At 39.1% G+C, this 21,517-nt stretch overlaps 1 protein-coding gene and 1 long non-coding RNA gene across 2 annotated transcripts; both read left to right on the plus strand.

The window, feature by feature from the left end:
- Nucleotides 1–3,587: 3,587 nt before the first annotated feature.
- LOC108699191 (uncharacterized protein C4orf46 homolog) lies at nt 3,588–9,672 on the plus strand. The gene is made up of 2 exons (XM_018231101.2): nt 3,588–3,743; nt 8,632–9,672. Exons 1-2 carry the CDS (start codon nt 3,669–3,671, stop codon nt 8,785–8,787), a joined length of 231 nt encoding a protein of 76 aa, XP_018086590.1. The 5' UTR covers nt 3,588–3,668; the 3' UTR covers nt 8,788–9,672.
- A 5,273-nt stretch (nt 9,673–14,945) lies between these two features.
- LOC121402800 lies at nt 14,946–17,582 on the plus strand. The gene is made up of 2 exons (XR_005966770.1): nt 14,946–17,163; nt 17,194–17,582. It is a non-coding gene; the product is annotated as an uncharacterized LOC121402800 (long non-coding RNA).
- The last annotated feature ends 3,935 nt before the right edge of the window (nt 17,583–21,517 follow it).

Genomic DNA, 21,517 nt, shown 5'->3' on the forward strand with positions numbered 1-21,517 from the left:
TAGAAATCACGGGGCCCCATACAACAAAATTTTCGGGGCCCCCTGCCCGCCCACCCTGGCGCCCAAGCCCCACCCCTGATCCCGCCCACTCCACATCACAATTAAAAGACCACACAGACATCAGCGCTAAAAAAGTAACCCCCCACACATATTGATGGTCAGGGCCCCCTTATAAGGTAAAAAAAAAAAACATTGGCGCCAAGGCCCCCCATAAAATTATTTTTAAAAAAACCTTTGCGCCAGGGCCCCCCTTACAAGTTAAAAAAAATTGGGGCCCCAAAAATAATTATATAAAGAAACATTGGCGCCAGGGCCCCCCTTACAAGTTAAAAAAAATTGGGGCCCCATAAAATATTTTTTTTTAAAAAATTGGTGGCAGGGCCTATAGATTATTTAAATAAAACATTGGTGGCCAGGGGGATAAAAAAAAACAAAAAACCACATTGGTGTCAGTAGAATTCAACTCGGGGCTTCAGGACTTCAATTATAGCTGTTTTCGTGACTTCAGGTCTTATCGCCGCTTCAGGACTTCAGCGTCGGCTCCTTTCGTGACTCCGTTTCTTTTCGCCGCTAAGGACTTCAGTGTTGGCTCCTATCGGGACTTCAGGTCTTTCCACCACTTAGGACTTCGTATGTTTGGCACTTCCGCATTCTGCCTCTTCGGGACTTCGCAAGCAGAGGCACGACTGCGTAGCAGTCAAGGGGGGCCCGGCTCTTCGAAAAGTGCAGCACTGCTGGGCCCCCCTTCAGCCCCGGGCCCGGGACACTTGTCCCCCCTCTCCCCCCCTGATGGCGGCCCTGCTTCCAATACTCTTATCCCTCCTGCTCACTCCACAGCCCTTGCTTGCCTGCCCGCTCACTCATTTATCCACTACAACTTGCCCTTTCAGGCACCAATAACCCAGAATGGACTCAGGACAGCAAAAGTTGAATACACCACAGGCAGCAGCCTCTTCAACCTTCCCAAATTCTGACCCTTTACAGCACCAACACTTCTCAAAGAATCTAATTTTAGCAGCTACCAAAAAGAATCCGGGTTGGTCTGGTCTGACAGGTATAGGGTTGGCATCTGGCCTGTATTTTATTGGCCTGGCTAGTAAAAATAATCAGGGCCAGATTTAAAAAGTATGCACCCCTAGGCAGCTTGCACGCACCCCCGACCCACACACACACCTTTGCACACCCTGAGGCATAGAGGAGGGCAGGCAATATGTCATTGACAGCTGAGAGTTTTAAATAACTTTATAAATAACAGGTATAGGAGAAAAAAAAGAATTTGGTTTTCATGTTTAATTTAAAAAGAACCTTTGTTGTACAGTTTTTCATGTCTGGGTGACTGATCCAGTTAAGCAGTTATCACCTTTTGCAACTCTCAATTAGACTTTACAAAGAGTGTGGAGCAAAAAGCCTAAAGGGACATTGGCCCACACCAGAACCACGACTGAGCCTCACCTAACTGGACCTTACTGGGCAGGGACCCCCTTTCTGCTTTGTCACTTAACACATTCCATTTAAAGAAGAATAAAATCTCCAATCCAAGGAGGGTTCCAAATGTTAGATGTTAATACCTCAGGCCAGTGCTCCTCTTAGCAGAAAACTGCAGAAGCTTAGGGCACTTTTGAGCAAGCCATCCTCTTCCTTGCTTTTGTTTCACACAGATGAACATGTACAGTAGTATTAAAAGCTGGATTTTAACATGCACAGCCACTGGATTTTGAATAAATAAGAAGATGAAGATTGCTTGCTTGTAAGTGCCCCAGCCTGGTTCAGTTTTCCACTAACAGGAGCATCGACCCGGGTTATCAGGTAAATCAATACAATCCTTGGTGCCCTAACATTTGACATCCCCCCTTGGATTTGGAGCTTTCCTTTTTCTTTAAGATTTGTATTTATTGCAATGTTTGTCCCATTACTGTATTGTAAAAAGGTGCTATGTACAGATCCCAATGGGATTCAAAATAGGTTGTGGCATTTCAAGAACACAGAGGCCCAATAAACAGTGACTGTCTATGGCATTAGTCAGAATCCATAGATTGCCAGACAAGGCCTTGCTATAGATACACATTCATATATCTTACATCATATATATATATGTATTTTGCAGTTAAAAATGCTCTCCATTTCTCATAAAGCCTCTGCTCATCACTACTTTCCATTCTTAGGTTTCTCTGAAAGGAAAACTGGAGAATCAAACAGCTTGTACACAAAACATAAAGCAAGAAAACAATTCTAAAAAGACCTGCCATAAGAAAACAGTTGGATCGAAAAATATAATACACAAATTAGGCTCTTGTTTTTGAGCTTTCTCTCTGCCTAATGTAATATATACAGTGCATTTAAAGGAGACATATAGGATAAATGAAAAAACCCTAATTTTGTAGGCAATTATGAGTAATATATGGTGTTGCTTTTACATGGTGCTAAAAATTAATATTATCTTTAAAAATATCCATTTTATTGGAGCTCCCTATAAATGTTCTCTGGTCCCTGTCCGTGGTTCAAATGAGGGGTGGGCGTGTCCTAATGGTCCCTGCCAGAAGGGTGGGGGACAGCCAACCACAGCCCTGCAGTCATACAAGCACAGACAGGCTTCAGTTCCCTATCAGGTCCTGCTAGCTGCTGATTGGTTCCTGTCCTACAGTGCAGTGAGCTGAAAGCCGCTGGCTCCCCTGCACAGCCTGGGAATTCAGGGAGCAGGAAGTGGAAGAGAAGGGAGGGATTATTAGGTTTTTTGCAGAAATATTCTATAAATCAGCATAAAACACTACTTTTTTAAGCAAATTCCTTCTATATCTAAATGAGTAAACGCACTGGTACATTCTAATTTTTAACACAAAATGTCTCCTTTAAAAATAAATTTTTGAAAAAATACCACCCATATTATAGTTATATCTGACATATGAACAAACCCTGTAAGTATACAGTATTTTATATATTTCCTACAACTGTTTTATATAGTTCAACCCATCATAAATCATTTCATTTTGGTTCAATCCTATCTTGGTAATTGATTTTCTAAGTATTGTAACTTGGTCATCATTTGTATAGTTTGGTTATTATTACATAATTACATACCTCCCAACATTTTGGAAGTAAAACATCGCACACATCGCAGCGAAATTTTTTGACCACGCCCATTTCTGTGACCCCCCCAATTACCATGTTCATTCTACAAAATGTGGCAGGTTATGAAAGTTTGAAAATAATTCTCGTCTCAACTGTTTTTTTGTGTCTCAAAATTGTTACAAAGTATCTTATTTGCACCTGTTAGCTGTTCTGTTGCTCTCTGCTAAAAGCCAATTAAGTGAGAAACTTTGTTTCAGTGCAAAGAAAATAGGGACTTTCCAGTACAAATGAGGGACTGCGGGTTGAGCTGTCAAAAGGGACCGTTGGAAGGTATGTAATGAATTATAAATGCATTTTCATTCTCTTTCTCGCAGTGTCACACTGTTTCATTATGAAGCTATCGATTTTGTCCTTAGGTGGCGCCGTGATATCATATTCTTAGACGCGTGTTCGCCCCTGTGTTGCAATAAAGTTAATTGAAGAAAAAAGTACGGGTGGATAGAGCAGGCTGCTTTCCGATTGGTTGGGAGTCGCAGGCTTCTCCCATTCATTTATGAACAGGGTTGCGCGCGTAGAAGTTGGTCAGTAGCTTCTGGGCAGAGATGGACACGTCGCAGCAGCAGGACAGTAAGGACTCCGTGGAATTGTTGGAGGAAGTGGAGCTGCACATTGATAATGTGAGGAGTTCAGCCGGGTTTATTGCCTAGTGGTGCTGTCTATAATGAATGGAGATTGTGCGTGCCCTTGTTGGGACGGGACGGGGGATCTGCTAAACTAACACTGAACTTACCGGGGCCTGCGTTAAAGGACCAGTAACATAAAAAATTTTTTTATGTTACTGGTTCTTTAAGGAAAACCTGGACTGGCACTCACTGCCTGTCTACTGTTACAGAGGTGACTTGACTCCGTGTCATTAGCCTGGCTTTCCTGCAGTCCTGGTTTTACAACTCCCAATGGATGAGTATCTCCCTAATAATGTGCTAGGATTCGTGGCTTCTCTAGTAGCAGGAGATGCAAGTCACACGCAGGTCTGGACTGGGATTCAAAATAGGCCCTGGCATTTTTTAATTATTTAAACCTGCTAAGAATTTCTATTTCATTTGCAGCAAGTCACTTTAAATCTTAATTAGCACTAAGGCACTTTAAGTGTCAAGAATGAGAATAAAAGAATTAGGCTCATTTATTGCACTAGCACTTTATAGTAATACAGATTTTCAGTTTAAGCACCACCCCAAAAGGGCAACCTATTGACAAAATATACATTAATATTTCATGAATTGACACGAGGTGTAAACATCCAGTTTTGTGTATAGAAGCCGTGTTCAATAAAAAATTATTTGGAATGGTGAATATGTTCTAATTGACAAAGAAGGGACATCTTTCTTTCTTTTTTCTACTAAGTACACAGAGGCCCAAACAGCCCGCTAAATAGTGACTCACAGATCAGTCCAGACCTGGTCAAACACCCTAATGTGTGTGGTAAATATATGTTACAGTATTAATACTATTACACCCCCCACGCTGCACCCAAAGGCCCCCAGCAGGGTAAATGCACTTTCTGCCCTACACTAAAACTGACGTCCTTCTGACTTGTGTTTCCAATTTAAAAAAACGTATTACGTCAGGGAAAGAGGTGGGAGGTTGTGGGCTAATTGTATTAATTAAATGTATATGTTTATAATGTTGATGGCATTGTGTATAGTTCCCCCATTTAATGGATCAGCTCCATATGAGCAGTATGCACTTCCCAAGAGAAGAGGTTGACATTTGGAAGAGCTTTGCATTTTCTTTTTACATATAAATCTGTTTTAACATCAATATAGGTATAGGTATAGATGCAGATGAGTCTGTGGATCAGGACTGCTGCACAGTGGAAGGGTAGCTTCCCACCCTAACACCCAAAGCAGGGGCATTAATGCCACAGGAATCCAACTCTTATGAAATCATTGCCTTTTTCTATCATCTGAATATTGTTGAAATCAGGCCCGGACTGGCAATCTGTGGGTTCTGGCAAATGCCAGAGGGGCTGCTATAAGGTCCCATAGAGAGTCAGTATTTAGTGGACTGGTGGGGGCTGTTTGGGCCTCTGTGTACCTGAAATGCCAGGGCCTATTTTAATTCTCATTCCAGAGCTGGTTGAAATGTAATTCAGCTACAGTGCCATTAGTAGGATGTCCTTAGCATATGCATTCAGATGATCTATAGCAGTTGCTGTCCAACGTCTGTAAGAGTGAGGGCAGACATTTTTCTTGCCTACGTGGTGGAGGGCAGATAATAGGAGCCAAAGTTTGACCACTCCCAGTGTTTAAACCACACCCATGTTACCACAAGGACTTTTAGGATCATATCCACTTTAATATTGGTAGCACACTAAAACAACCAAATGGCTGGGATATCACCCATCACTCGTATGTAAATAAAAAAAAGTGTATTAAAGGAACAGTAACATCAAATAAAATTAAAAAAAAAATTCTTTAGTATACAACGAAAAAAAACACCAAGACAAATTAAATTTTAAAATTGCAAAGCCTTTATTAAGAAATAGCTTACAGAAACTCTGCTTCTGCTCCTCTTCAGAAAAGGCGACATGGCGACCATACATCCTGCGGCGCTTGAGTTCTCCTCCCTGGCTATTCACTGACAGCGTGTGAAGGAGCCTGCGCTGGGAAAGGGACAGTAAGCAGCAGTAGTAGTAGAGCCCATCTCCTGCACCGTGTCTCCCACCTCAGCGAATCGGACCATGTTGAGCTGACTCTGCACATCGTGGGTGAGGATGGACAGGCCTTTGGTGCGGGCGATCACAGTGTCCCGACTAACAGCTACTTGAAGTCACTAACTCACCCAGACCATGCCGTCTCTCTCTGTGCTAATGTGCATTGCCTGTGATAGGGGGGAAGCTTTTGGGAGCAATCAGAGCAATACATGTATGTCTTTTGATTCCAAGGCACCGGGATTAGTAGCTGAAATATAACTTTGGTGCGGGCAATCACAGTGTCCTGACAAGTCTCGAAAGCCTCTCTGAACTGAATTGGAGCAGCCTGCGTTTCCCTGCGTATTTTTCTAGCACTTGTTTCCTCACTTTGCCTTTAGGTGACACGCGATTTACATCTCCACGTTTTTGTCCCGACAAATCTCGAAAGTTTCTCTGAACTGAAGCGAACTCTCCGGGCTAAAAGGCCACAGCTCGCTGGACAGAAGAATAAGGTCGGCCACCAGCTTGCGCTTACACTGCTCGCAGATGGTCACCAGCTTCTTGCGCGGAAGGTACAGAGGACCAGACTGAGCCATAGCCGCTGCTAGCCTGCGGTGAGGCTTGTGTTTCCCTGTGAATTTTCAAAACACTTGAAAAAACATACATTTGTGAAAAAATCTATTTAGCGTCCCATTTATTGTTAGGATTGCTCCCAAAAGCTCTCCCCCCCCCCCCATCACAGGCAATGCACATAGGTGCAGAGAGAGACGGCATGGTCTGGGTGAGTTAGTGACTACAAGTAGCTCTGTTAGTCGGGACACCGTGATCGCCCGCACCAAAGGCCTGTCCATCCTCACTCACGATGTGCAGAGTCAGCTCAACATGGTCTGATTCGCTGAGTTGGGAGACACGGTCCAGGAGATGGGCTCTACTACTGCTGCTTACTGTCCCTTTCCCAGCGCAGGCTCCTTCACACGCTGTCCGTGAATAGCCAGGGAGGAGAACTCAAGCGCCGCAGGATGTATGGTCGCCATGTCGCCTTTTCTGAAGAGGAGCAGAAGCAGAGTTTCTGTAAGTTATTTCTTAATAAAGGCTTTGCAATTTTAATTTGTCTTGGTGTTTTTTTTTTTTGTTGTATACGAACAAATTTTTTTACATTTTTTTTTTGATGTTACTGTTCCTTTAAAGCTGGCCATAGATGCAAAGATCCGATCGTACGAATCATCGTACGATCGGACTTTCCCATCTCCCGACCCGCCACTAACCATTCAGATTAAAGTCTTACCAGTCAGATTAGTTAAAGAACAGATCAGCAATGTTCTGCCCCTGACGGCAATCGTACGATATCTATGTCCAACCAAAGCTAGTGACAGTCTCCCACTGAAAATCGTACGATCGGCAATACACGCAGAGATATTATCGGCAGCCGACAGAAATTTTCTAACCTGTCCGATCGACCAAACGACCGATCTCCGCCGGACGAAAAATGTTGGGACTCTCTACACACGGTTCGAAAATCGTACGAATCCTCAATTCGTACGATCAGATCTTTGCGTCTATGGCCAGCTTTAGTCATATTAAGACATACCCTTAAATTCATTTGCCTCCTCTTCTGCTGTGGAAAGCACACCAACTCCCAGCACTTAAACACCTTAGAGACCCCCTTACAACTATTTCTAAAAGCAGACAAACCCCCAGAACCTCCCACAGGCAGAGTAGGGTAGGAGACAGGGAAACCTATCAGGACCGCACACGTAACCAGTCAGAACTGTTATAAGATGCACAGTACTGTCTGTAAGGTGTGAACAATGCAGGGGCTTTGTGTCTGCAAATAAGGGAACAATTGTGCTCACCACAAATTTTTAAACCATTAAATGGAGGGTGCATTGAGGCTGTGACCACAAAATCCATACAGACTAATACAAGAGGTCATCTGAACTCAACCCATTATCAATATCTTAAGGATGTTAAGCTTTTTATGTCTGGGTGAGAGGACCCATTTAAAGGAAAACTTTACCCCCAAAATGAATACTTAAGCAACTGTTTATATCAGTTTAATTGTCATATTAAAGAGTCTTACTAAACTGGTATATATATTTAAGTAAATATTGCCCTTTTACATCTCTTGCCTTGAACCACCATTTTGTGATGGTCTGTGTGCTTCCTCAGAGATCACCTGACCAGAAATACTGCAATTTTATCTGTAACAGGAAGAAGTGTGGAAGCAAAAGACAGAATTCTGTCTGTTAATTGGCTAACATGTATGGTTTGCTTTTGTGCACTGTGAATCCTATGATCCCAGGGGGCGGCCCTTATTTTTGAAAATGGCAATTTTCTATTTAGGATTACCCAATGACACATGCTACTAAAAAAAGTATATTTTATGAAAATGGTTTATTTACATGAAGCAGGGTTTTACATATGAGCTGTTTAATTCAACATATTTTTATAGAGACCTACATTGTTCGAGGGGTATAGTTTTCCTTTAAAATGCACCTATTGGTAAAATATTGTTTCCCTGATTTGGAGTGCCGCCAATAGATCCTGCACTCCGATCAGAGGCAAAAATAGTATTTTTTTGCAAGAAAAACTACCTCTGAGAAATGGAAAAGGCAGATGGCTATGCTGGGGCACACACAGAGCAGAGGGGGCAGCACACTGTTGTGGGGTCCTTGCATAAATATTATTCCTCCATCTGGAGCATGGGTTTAATTTTGGTTTGACCAAACGTTTAGTACATTGGTCAAACCAAATCCTACAAAAAGTGATGGGATTCAGCCAGAACTGTATTTGTTCTATCCCTACTTTTTGTTGTATGTATGATTTCTGAAGAAAACTTGTATCCGAATTGTTTTCAATTTTCTGTCTTACAGGCTGCATTTTCCTTGACCAAACTCTTGGAGGCTACATCAGCTGTATCTGCCCAGGTGGAAGAACTGGCAAACAAATGCACAGAAAATGCCCAGTTCTTAAAGGCATGGCGAGATCTTTTGAGAGAAGGTTATCAGTCCTTGCAACTCGACAACTAACGTTAAAGATGCTGGAGCTGCTTGATTTCCATCACAATTGTGTTAAGACAAACCTTCTAAAGAAATATGTCAGCATGCCATTTTTGAAGATTTATTTTACAAAGGTTGCATTAAGCTTTACACAAGCCACAGACTCTAAGCCATCCAGCTTTGCATTTGCTTAAACTCATGGCTGTCTTCTAAAGATTATTTATTGTCATGTCCTTCTAATCACACAACCATCAGTCAAAGCTTCCGTCATCTTCAAGGATTTAAAAGTAGTTTGTACTGAAATTTCTTGTTGGTAATTTTTTTATGACTCTATTATTCAGCTGAGACCTTTGCTATATAGTTAACTGTCTATCTCCCTTTTATTTATTCAGTCCCTGTCAGGGCAAATTAGATTAAAAAAAAAAAAAATCCTTAATTCAAAAGCTAGAATGTTTTTAAGACGACCTGCCATGGTGACATTAAAAAACTTGGATGTTCTTTCTGGAGATAATGGAAAGATGTCTTCAATCCAAAAGTGACATTTTTGTTCGGTTTTCTGCATGGAAGATTAATAACAGTAATTGGAACACCGTTCCCTTCAGTCTCACAGAAATTGATTTTGTAAAAGATTTAATAGTCTAGTTTTGGGCTTGGATAACGATTAGATGTCAATTTCTCTGTTTCTCTGGTTTAATGAAAACAAAATCACAAAATCATCATTCTATATTATAGAAAAATACATGTGACAATTAAGCACACTGTGGATATTGAGCTTTTGTCATGTGATTCCTGTAAATGTAGACAAGCACCTACCAAAAAGTTATATCTATGTAAAATGAGCTTAGAATGTTTCAAGCTACCAACATTGGACTCTTTTTATCCTCATTTAAATGATTAAATGACACTTGGGCTGCATTTTTTTTAAAGATTCTAGATGCGTGTATCATTCACATTATACCTGGAAGCTGGGCAAAGCATGAACACGTTTTACACAGGTTGTAAACCCCCCCAACATGAACCTTGTTCTAAACATTTGTAGCCTGCTTTCTAAAGTAAGGAATATTAATTGCCTTAGTTATTAAGCAAGAACAGGGACATGGAAGCTACTTGATGTTTCAAGGAGTAGGACTATACGGACGATTCTGGCGCGACAATAATAAAGCAAATAAATAAAGAAAATATGGAATTTCTTAAAGGAGAATTAAACCATAAAATTGAAAGGCTAAAAATGCCATATTTTATATCCTGAACTTATTGCACCAGCCTAAAGTTTCAGCTTGTCAATAGCAGCAATGATCCAGGACTTCAAACTTGTCACAGGGGGGTCACCAACTTGGAAAGTGTCTGTGACACTCACATGCTCAGTGGGCTCTAAACAGCTGTTGAGAAGATGAGCTTAGGGGTCATCACAAATTTTCAAGCAGAAAGTGAGTTTTGCCTGTAATATAAGCTGATACTACAGGGCTGATTATTAAATTCTGGTGCTAGTTGCACAGGATTCTGTGTGTCCATGTAGTAATTATCTGTATTAATTACTAATCGGCATTATATTGTGACATTTAAATTATATGTGTACTGTATTTTGTGAGTTGGTACCTAAGCGCAATAAGTGACAGGGGAGCTACTGGGGCATCTTTGGAGACACAGATCTTCCCTGTTTAAGGGCTGTGGTTGCCTTGGGCTGGTACAGAATCCCAAAACATCTCTACTTCTTTACTTAAGATTTAGCTTTCCTTTAAAAGAATAAAACTTTCAACCAATAAGCATCATATAACTCACCTGTACTGGGTATATATATTGTACATCATACTGACTATAACCCTGGATATTTTGCCTACCGAAGATGAATCCCAAGCCCCATGTAAAATGATTCACTGAATATGTTATCTTAAAATCAACCACTATCCATTGACCCCCCTGCATCTGTTTGAGCCACTGCTATTGTGTTTATAATGTCTTCAACCATGAGTTATCAATTCTCCAGAGAATATAAACCCAAGCTTTTTGCTTATGCCCAAATAATCCTCAAATAAGCAGAATAATCCCTTTGTTGATAACAGGATGAAAGTCTGGTTAGGCAAATCTACCATCTAAATTGTAAAAAAATCTTTTTCTAGGTTTTCCATTATCCTCTAAATACACCAAAAATAGATTATAACCCTTCAGCTGAACCCTCATACAATCTTTAGTAAGATTACATGGTAGAGTACAGCTAGGGTTGTCAGCTTTTTTGTTAAAAAAAATCCAACCTTAATATTTCTTTTTTTTCTCTATTGGGATCAAGCATCGTTTCTACTAGCCAGGCTGGTCTAATTTTATTTCATTTTATTTATTTTTTTCATTTCTTGTTGATGTGATTTTAATAGAGATGGTAAAGGGGTTTTATAATCTAGCCACTATGATGGATGCCAGATTTAGAAACATTTACTTTAAAAAAGAGGGATTGGTTTGTGACCTAAAGACATCCCCCTTAAACAGTAGATTGACTTGAGTGACATCACTTTTGGCTTTGCAGTTCCTCGGCTTGGAAGGTAAGTTAACCCATTACAGGCCAGCTCAGGTAGCGGGGTCTGGGTAGGGAACATAGGGGCAAATTCACTAAGCCGCGAAGCGCCGAACGCTAGCGTTAATTCGCTAGCGTTTGCCATTTTCACTACTGCGCAAATTCACTAACGAACGCTGGCGTAGTTTCGCTAGTGTTACTTCGCAACCTTACGCCAGGCGAATTTTCACTAGCGACGAAACTACGCAAATTCACTAACTTGCGCAGTGTACTGAACGCTACCTTTTACGCTAGACTTCCTTCGCCACCTCAGACCTGGCGAAGCGCAATAGAGTAGATAGGGATTGTTTAAAAAAGTCAATTTTTTTTCTAAGTCCCAAAAAACGCTGGCGTGTTTTCTACATGATGGCTGATAGGCTGAAAAAGATCGAAAATTTTTTGGGGCTCCCCTTCCTCCCCCTACATTTCCTGACTCATGGCAACTTACCTATACAGTGGGCACATGTGTAGGGCAAAATAAAATTTTTATTTGCTGATTTGAAGGTTTTCTAGGCATTTGTACTGCGTATCTTGACAGCGCTATATAAATAAATGATGATGATAATGATGATGATTTGTAGTGCAGATGCGTGTTCCTCCATTGAAATTTGAATTTTGCGCCGTATGCAAATTAGCCCTTGCTAGCGTAACTTCGCTTTATATAGCGAATCAACGCTAGCGCAACTTCGCAACCTTACGCTACCCCTGTGCGCAACTTCGGATTTTAGTGAATTTGCGGAGCCCTGGCGAAACTACGGCTGGCGAAGTGCGGCGTAGTTCATCTTAGTGAATTTGCCCCATAGTGCGGTGCAGGTCTGGGTCTGCCCAACTGGATCCATGCAGGACTCTAGCAGGAGGTAGATTATCCTCAATATAATCAAACTAACCCTTCAAATAGAAGCTCCAATGAACAGACTGTTTTAGCTTACTTGTATCATTCAATATACAAATCATAAAATCAGTGTTTTAGCTATTTAAACATAATGCAAGGCAGGTTCCACTCTCACTTCAAAATAATTAATTGTCTTGTTTAATCCTGTACGCCCATCAAAGGCATCCAAGTGCTGTAATTCAGTATAATTTATTGGGCTCTGAGTTATTTTAATATATACAAGATGAATGTGTGTGTCAGGATTTCATCAAGAGTTGGGAAGAGGAATAAAACACGATATGTATATATTTAAGCATTGAAATAAAACAGCTATTGTTAGCTATCTGATATTGTTGAATCAAGATTAATACAATTCAGCTGGTTTCTAGCTACTGAAGGAAGCAGTACAGGCTGTAGGACTCACCTTTATAGTAGATAACAAGTAGGCTATTTAGAACATAATGGCTTTACTATTCAGTGTAACCCATCTCAAAGGAATCCCAGTCACCCTCATTTAAATCATACAATAACATGGTGCTTGTTCTTAATTTGTCTCAGTGTTGAACTGAGTGTTATATACAAAAGATTGTGTTTGTTAGTCAGTCAGAGTGTTTTATCTGCTAGTCAGGCAGACCCCCACATATCCTCATTGCAGGATTATACATGTGACTGGGCTGTAAATTTTAGGAAGGCCAGAGGGATTAAAAAGGGTGGAGGGTGGGTCTTTAGGTAAAGCCATGCACATAAGTAATGACCAGGAATAGCACTGAGGAGGGTGTGGAATCCCTCTGGGTAGAGATTTCAGCTGGGCTAAAGGTTACAATCGAAATTATCATTCGTGCATGCTATAAGCCCAGTTATTTTAACAAATGTAGACGGCTTTACAACTAGGTCAAGTTATTATTATGGGTGACTTCAATTATTCGGACATTGACTGGGGTAAAAGGGTTGCCAAGTCAGAAAAAGCATGGAGGTTTGTAAATATGCTTTGTTCAAGAACCTACTAAGAATGACTCTTTTTGGACCTGGTAATAACTAATAATATTGAACTCATCTCTAGAATGTGTGTTAGTGATGTGCAGGTCAACCTAAAATTTGACCCACACCCGACCCTAACACGATCTGGCAACACCCGCGCTTGACCCTATCCCAGTGCTCTCCACTCTTTATTTACCTGCGCCTACATTAGTATATAAAAAGTCATCATGCACAGATGTGGTGGGGAAGAAGAAGGCCCCGGGTGGGACAAATATAGGCTAATGTTCAGCTCAAACCTATCCAAGAACATTGTATGGAAGTTGGCCTTAACCTGCCCAACCCACGGGTAAAATTGTGGGTCTCTTAAGTGCGTGGATGAGCATTTAGGGAATAGTGGTTATAACATGGTCTCCTTTGAGATTCTGCTGCAGAATCAATTCAAGGGAGCAACTAAAACACTACATTTAAGACGTGAAAAATTTGCCAGTATAAGGGCATCTCTGCAGCATATTAACTGGGAATGTTTTTTAAATGCTGCGGAATACATATATATGTCAGTATACTCCCCTTGTAAGCAAGAAAAGACATTACAAAGTAAAACCAATATGGTTTGATAAAAGTGTTGGTGTCAAGGTTGGAAAACATGCATGTATAGAGAACTGGCTGAAGGATACATTACAAAGAGTGGTGGTAAATGGAAGATTTTTTAATTGTTGTTAAAAGAACTTCAGGGGTCTGTCCGCGGTTCTTTGCTTTTTAACTTGTTTATTAATGACCTGGAAATTGTAGGTACATTCTAAGGTTTCACTGATGATACTAAATTGACCAAACCTAAAAGTTCCATGCAGGATGCTGCCACTAAACAGAGTAAAACTGGAAAATTAGGTTAAGTGTTGATAAGTGCAAATTTATGGTAGAAATAATATAAATGCAAGTTACTGTATATACTCAGGGCAGAGACACACGGGAAGATTCCGGGGAATTTAGTGGCCTGACGACTAATCGCCTCTTCTTCAGGTGATAAGATCCCTGAAAATCCTTCCCTCCGGCTACGTTTTCCGAAGTTGCCTAGCGAGGAAACTTTAGGCGACTTCGGAAAACAAAGTGCTCCGAGTGCCATCCGCCAGCAATTTAAATTCTAGCTGGCGGGAAGGCTTTTCGGGGAGATTAGTCGTCTGAAGAAGAGGCGATTAGTCGCCCGGCAACTAAATCTCCCTGAATCTTCCCGTGTGTCTCTGCCCTAAATGACAGTGTGTTGGTGGTTTTCTTTATTGAGAAGGATCAGGGATTTTTTTTTAGATAACAATTTGTCGAATTCCAGGCAGTGTCATTATGTGGCTACGAAAGCAAATAAAGTTCTGTGCAATAAAAGGACATTCATTCAAGGGATGAAAACATAATTTTGCCTCGTTATAGATCCCTGGTAAGGCCTCACCTTGCAGAGTAATGCAGTTTTGGGCTCCAGTCCATAAGAAGGATATAAATTAACTTGAATCAGTGTAGTCGGGTGAAAAACTCGAATCAAATTGATCGAGTTTTCGACTTAAAAAAAAAACTTGAAGCCCACTGAAATGAATGCGAACATCATGAAGGCTATTAAAATCTTTCGGACTCAGATTATAATAAGTCTCTAAAAAATTCAAGTTTTATTTTAAAAGCTTGAATATTTCTAGTTTTTTTTAACTGGAAAAATCTATTTTTGACTGAAAAATACCCTTGAAAACTCGATTTTTTGTGAAAAAAAACAACTCAACCTGATAAATAACCTCCTAAATGCTATATAAATTGTATTATTGCTGCAAATCTGTTTATTTTATTTCTTAGTAGAACTGACCATCAGAGGTGTATCCATCGTGCCCACTAGGTGGAGGCACTGCACTGTGAGATGCCATTTTCTCAAATTCTCATGGAGGTTGGTGTCTTGGCCTCGTTTCTTTTCTCTTATCTCCTTCTTCTGTTCTTTATCTCTTGCTTCTGTTCTTCTATCTGTGTGTCATTTGAAAATAATGCAAAATAAAATCTTATAAATCTTACCTGCTGGTTTGCCAGCAGGTAATGTGCCAGGTCAGTGTTATCCAAGTGTGTGCAATGAAACGGTTACAGTACATTATAGTTAAGTGCATTAGAAGCCTTTTTTGGTATTACTGGCCCTTTAAGAACTTGTAGAATCTATGAAAGATGGGCACTTACATAATTAGATGCCATATAATTTGCTGTTTTTCTGTAAACAGGTAAAATATCACTAATCTATAAAACATTATCACAGCCAAAATTCTTAAGGTCCGGGTTTGACCCACTCAGCACTACTTGAGGTCTCCAAGGGACCCAAACTGTTGTTTCTGGTAATATGTTATCTGTTTCCAGAAACAACATTTTGGGCCCTTTGGAGTCCTCAAGTAGTGCTGAGTGGGTCAAACCGGGACCTTAAGAATTTTGGCTGTGGCAATGTTTCATAGATATGGTGAACTAGAGGGGACTCATTTAGAGTACTGGAGCACCAGTTATTCATCTGTCTTGTGCAACTAGAAGTGCCTGGTTCAAAAATAATAACATTTCCAACAGAGATGGTTCACTCTCACTCCCTCTACTATTGAATTTTAAACAGATCTCTTATCCTTATTCTTTAAAATTAATTACAGGAGTTATCGATTAGCAAACTCCTTTTATCCTTCCTTCTCTTTCACAAGACGTGGGGAATTTGTGTTATTTTAGGAAAGATAGAATACAATTCAAGTTAGAAAAGGTACTACTGAGACCACAGTTCCCCACGTTCTGCCTTCTTTACTTGTGGTAATCCCAGGGTCCAGATATCAAAATGACCAGACAGTAACAAACGGGATGATTCCACCACTATCTCTTTTTTCTTACAAGTGTGAACGTGATACAATTCTTGAATCTGTTGTTACATTGTATATCCAGCCAATCAACTTATAAGGTTGATACAATTTATCTTTCACAGGAAGTTCTGTGAACGGAGCTTCTGTTTTTTAACAATTTTTACCTTAGCTATTGTGGAATTTATGCACTGAATTAATTGGTAATTGGCACAACAATTTATTCTAATTTTTTAGTTAATTAAATCCCCTTGGGGTTATCATGGTGGTCAATTAATTAGCACAAAGCACTTTAGAGGTTCTGTCTCTATCTTAATGACCTTGTATTAAAACAGGTAATAGGCGAACCAATTTAATTCACTATTAATAGTAATTACAATCAATGCATTAGATTGTTTAATGAATTTGAATTGTGAATTAATTTGATCGTACAATATAACTTAGCACATATGGGGTTTTACTTTTCTTTTTTTTTTTTTTTTTAAATTAATAAAATATAGTCAATTGGTGATTGTACCCCGCTGTGTCTTTTTTAAGGTGATAAATTGCTGAGAATATACAACTTTTGTGATAATCTCCAACAGAAGTTCATTTAGAGGAAAACAAAGAGCTGCACAATTCAGTCCAAAGAAATGTTGAAAGTGTGCTTTAATAGTAGACTTTTAGTAGACTTATTTTTTTTTATTGATGTTCCCCTTTTATTTATAAATTAGGAATTATTAACTTGTTTCACGGGAAAAAATACATGCACTATCATGTTTTGCTGTCTCTTTAGAATACATGAAATCATTCAAGAGCCAAATGCTATATCTTTAGCAGTGCTTTATGTAGTCAGGTCTGCTATTGCTTATAGTCATCATAGTCTTCCACATTTCTCTTTGAATAAAAAAAAAAACCCAGCAAATTCTATTCCAGTTTCAGAGAAAAAGCTCTAAATTAGCATTGCATTGTAGGGTTAGACTTTTACACTCATATACAAGTCATATGATATTTGCCAGGAATGTATCAAGTGATAAACTTATTGTACACATTTTAAAAAATGCATTTTCATATTTTTATTTGTAGAACAAACTAATGGAAAGTGTTTTCACTTTAAGACCTCAACGTGAATCCATTTCTCCTCTTCTGTATTCAGTGTCTATGGATATGCAGCTGAGCAGGAGCTGTGACTACATGTGAGTGTTGCACAGACAGGCACATAAAAATCAAAGGTTTTTCTAAGGGAAGATCAACGCCCTGTTCTTTATAAACACCTCAGGAAAGGTCAACATGTGGAAGTGCCATAAACAAAGAACTGTGTCTATGATTGACAGGGTTGGCCCTAGGAATAATAACAACATATGCAAAAGAATGCAGTGGTCACCCATCAGATATTTATATAACAAGATAAATCCTATCTTTTTTATGACACACCGTAAGGCCATGCCAGAATGATAAAATACTCCAGTACCCCATAGTATCAGTAACTTAAAAAGTTCTCCCCTTTTAATGGAATAGACCTAAATAAATATGAGGGTTGATTTACAATCACAGGTGCTAAACTGTACCAGTAGCATCCAATCAGCAATTGGTTTTCAACAGGCTGCTACAAGTTAGAAAATAAAAGGAGAGATCTGTTTATTTGCTAAGGGTAACTGTATAGGTGAGAATTAAAGGAGAACTAAACTCTAAAAATGAATGTGGCTAAAAATGCCATATTTTATATGCATGCTGAACTTATTGCGCCAGCCTAAAGTTTCAGCTTGTCAATAGCAGAAATGATCCAGGACTTCAAACTTTTCATGGGGGGTCATCATCTTGGAAAGTGTCTGCGACACTCACATGCTCAGTGGGCTCTGAGCAGCTGTTGAGAAGCTGAGCTTAGGGGTTGTAACAAATTATCAAGCAGAAAATGATGTTTGCCTGTAATATAAGATGATGCTACAGGGCTGATTATTAAATTCTGATACTAGTTGCACTGGTTTCTGTGCTGCCATGTAGTAATTATCTGTATTAATTACTAAACAGCTTATATTGTGACATTTCTTTTCTATATGTACTGTATATTGTGAGTGGGTCCCTAAGCTCAGTAAGTGACAGCAGCACAGAGCATGTGCAGTGAATCAGCAGAAAAGAATATGGGGAGCTACTGGGGCATCTTTGGAGGAACATATCTTCCCTGCTAAAGGGTTATGGTTGCCTTGGGTTGGTACAGAAGCCCAAAACATTATGTTCAGCATTTCTAGCCAACTTCTTTAGTTAAGCTTTAGTTCTCCTTTAAGAAATCTGCCCAGTAATATCCAAAAAGGTATAATGCATTAGATTTGCTATCAGACTAAATGTTTTTTTTCTGAACAAAACATATGTCATTGAGATATTTCACCTAAACAAATGGAGTCAGTTTAAGATGGCGCAGGCCATGCAAAACTGCTGGATAATCATGTACTTACTACCGCTTGCAGCAGGGGGAATGAATATTTGACCCAAAACTCACAGAGAAGGGAACACTATGACCCACTCAGGGAGCATACCCTCTCTACCAATAATTCCCTGCTTGAAATAATGAGTACTGCTGGAAGTCCAGATGAAGAGCTCCATGGTCTGCCAGATACTGAGACAGGACCATCATTTTTTCAATTGAGCTACTGATCTCCACCTCTTTGACCAATTGAAGGGTTTCTAGCTCTCAGACATGCAAAGGCAGAAAATATGAATTGGAATAAACTTTGAATGAAATAAAAACAACAGTACTATTGTTTCAATCAGCAAAAACAGCTCTATAATATAGAACCAGCAAGTATATTTTTCTAGTTGTAATATTGGTGAGTAGGCAGCCATCTCAGGTCATTTTGCCTGGTCATGTGCTTACAGAAAGAGCCAACAAGGCCCAGGACACACATGACTTTTTGGCAGAAACGTGGTTTTACCGCACGGAAACGTGGTTTTAAAAAAAGCCGACCGCTGCATAAATACGTTAAGAGGTTTCAAGCTTAGGCAATGGCACACTACACTAGCATATTTATGCGGCCGTCAGCTTTTTTAAAAACGGCAGCACGTACGGCACAGTAAAAACACATGTGTGACCAGAGCCTTAAGTGCTGGTTCTTTCTGAAAGCAGCCGGGGGCCTTAGGATGGAACTGCTTTCTGCCGGGCTGGGACCTGGATTTTGCTATTGAGTGCTGTTCCTAGATCTACCGGACAGCTGTTATCTTGTGTTAGGGAGCTGCTCTCTGGTTACCTTCCCATTGTTCTGTTGTTAGGCAGCTGGGGGGGAAGGGAGGGGGGTGATTTCATTCTAACTTGCAGTAAAGAGTGACTGAAGTTTATCAGAGCACAAGTCACATGACTTGGGCAGCAGGGAAACTGGCAATATGTCTAGCCCCATGTCAGATTTCAAAATTAAATATAAAAAAATCTGTTTGCTCTTTTGAGAAACTAATTTCAGTACATAATTCTGCAGGAGCAGCACTATTAACTGATGCATTTTGGATTTTTTTTCCCATGACAGTATCCCTTGTGAGGTATCTTTACTCATAGTCTTCCTCTAAATAACAGCAGAAATTTATTTTCTCCTTCCATTTTATAGCTTTATTAACATTTAAAGGGGACCCGTCACCCAAAAAAAAAATTCCAAATCCTATTTTATCACATTAGTCAAGCAAAATGAACTTTAATTACACTATATAAATTATTTGAATCTTGTTTCCTTCAGTCTGGGAATTCATAATTATAGCAAGCAGGAAGCAGCCATTTTGTGGACAGTTTTATTAAGGCAAGTCTTGTATCATCTCAGAATCTTGTTTATGCACCAGAATGGGGGACCTGATGCCCATTTCCTTGCCCTGACTACACAATTAAATGGTAAAGAGAACAGGGGAATGTGGGGAGAGCAGTGACATCTAGGAAGTGCTGAGTGGAAAGTGAAAGTAATTGTCTGCCCCACCTCTATGCCACTGGCATAGAGGAGGGGCAGACAATATTTGATTGACAGCTGAGATTTTTAAATGAGCTTACAACAGCTTTGAATGCTTTAATGAAAAATAGAAATTGGATTTCATGTTTAATTTGAAAAGGACTTTTATTATACAGATTTTTGTGTCTGGGTGACAGGTCCACTTTAAGAACGTTTGCTGTATGACTGTATTATTGTAAGGGTAATCAGAATGGTGCTTTATCAGTACAAAAGTAAATGTGTTTGAAGTTATGTGCTGAACAAAGCAGAACACAGTACAGCGCCTATAAATTATTCATATTTTCCTGTGTATTACATTAGAATACAATAGCCACCTCACCTCAGCTTCTGCATGTCTAATTAGCAGTTACTGTACTTTAGGTTTATGGTAAAAAAAAATCACGTAAAAAAAAAATCAGGGACATCTCTAAATAAGTAATTACAGCCCACCAACTTGCATTTTAGATGTGTCTCCAATTTCTGAAATCTCTAAATTTACGCAAATGGAACATTAGGCATTTTTGACTACTGTGGTTTTGTAGTTCTTTGGCAGAAACCTAATCACAGGCCACATGGTCCCCAGTCATCATTCTAAAATGCTAATGCTAGATGCGTCTCGAGAACATTACAGGAGTCAAAACACCAAGGGACTGTTTTAATAATATTTGAAACAATCATCTTCTGAATCTCAATCTTTTCCCATTGTAAAAAATATTTTCTGCAATAATCTATTACAAAATAATCCCAAAAATATTCTGTCTCGATTTCCCATTGCCAGCCTTTATAATATTACATTATATATATATATATATATATATATATATATATATATATATATATATATATACATACATATATATATATATATATATATATATATATATATATATATATATATACACACACACATATATATATATATATATATATATATATATATATACACACACATATATATATATATATATATATATATATACACACACACATATATATATATATATATATATATATATATACACACACACATATATATATATATATATATATATATACACACACACACACACACACACACATATATATATATATATTATATATATATATATATTCTGGCCTGACTTGTGAATTTTTTCATAGCATGCCAGTGTTGCCATTGGTTATAATGGCTTAAGCCACCTCTAAATTATTTTATTTGCAAAATGTGTTAGTAAATTGCTAGAAAATTCAACAAATTTGTGAATAAAACAATATATTTACTTAAATTTGTACCAAGAATCATTTTGAATGCTAGGAAATTGTCCCACTAGCAGCTTTAATAACATATTCTGCACTGGTTCCCATGAAGGTATTCGTCTTGCATTTGAACAAAGAGATCCGTTATCTGGAAACCCCTTATCCAGAAAACTTAAAATTACAGAAAGACCGTCTCCTTTTTATCCCAGTAATTCATTTTTCACTGTAATAATAAAACAGTAGCTTGTACTTGATCCAAACTAAGATATAATTAATACTTAATGGAGGCAAAACCAGCCTATTGGGTTTATTTAATGTTTAAATTATTTTTATTTTTATGTAGTAAATGGTACTAAGTTTGCCAGGG

The sequence above is a fragment of the Xenopus laevis genome, chromosome 1L (genome assembly GCF_017654675.1).
Source record: "Xenopus laevis strain J_2021 chromosome 1L, Xenopus_laevis_v10.1, whole genome shotgun sequence".
Classification (NCBI taxonomy): domain Eukaryota; kingdom Metazoa; phylum Chordata; class Amphibia; order Anura; family Pipidae; genus Xenopus; species Xenopus laevis.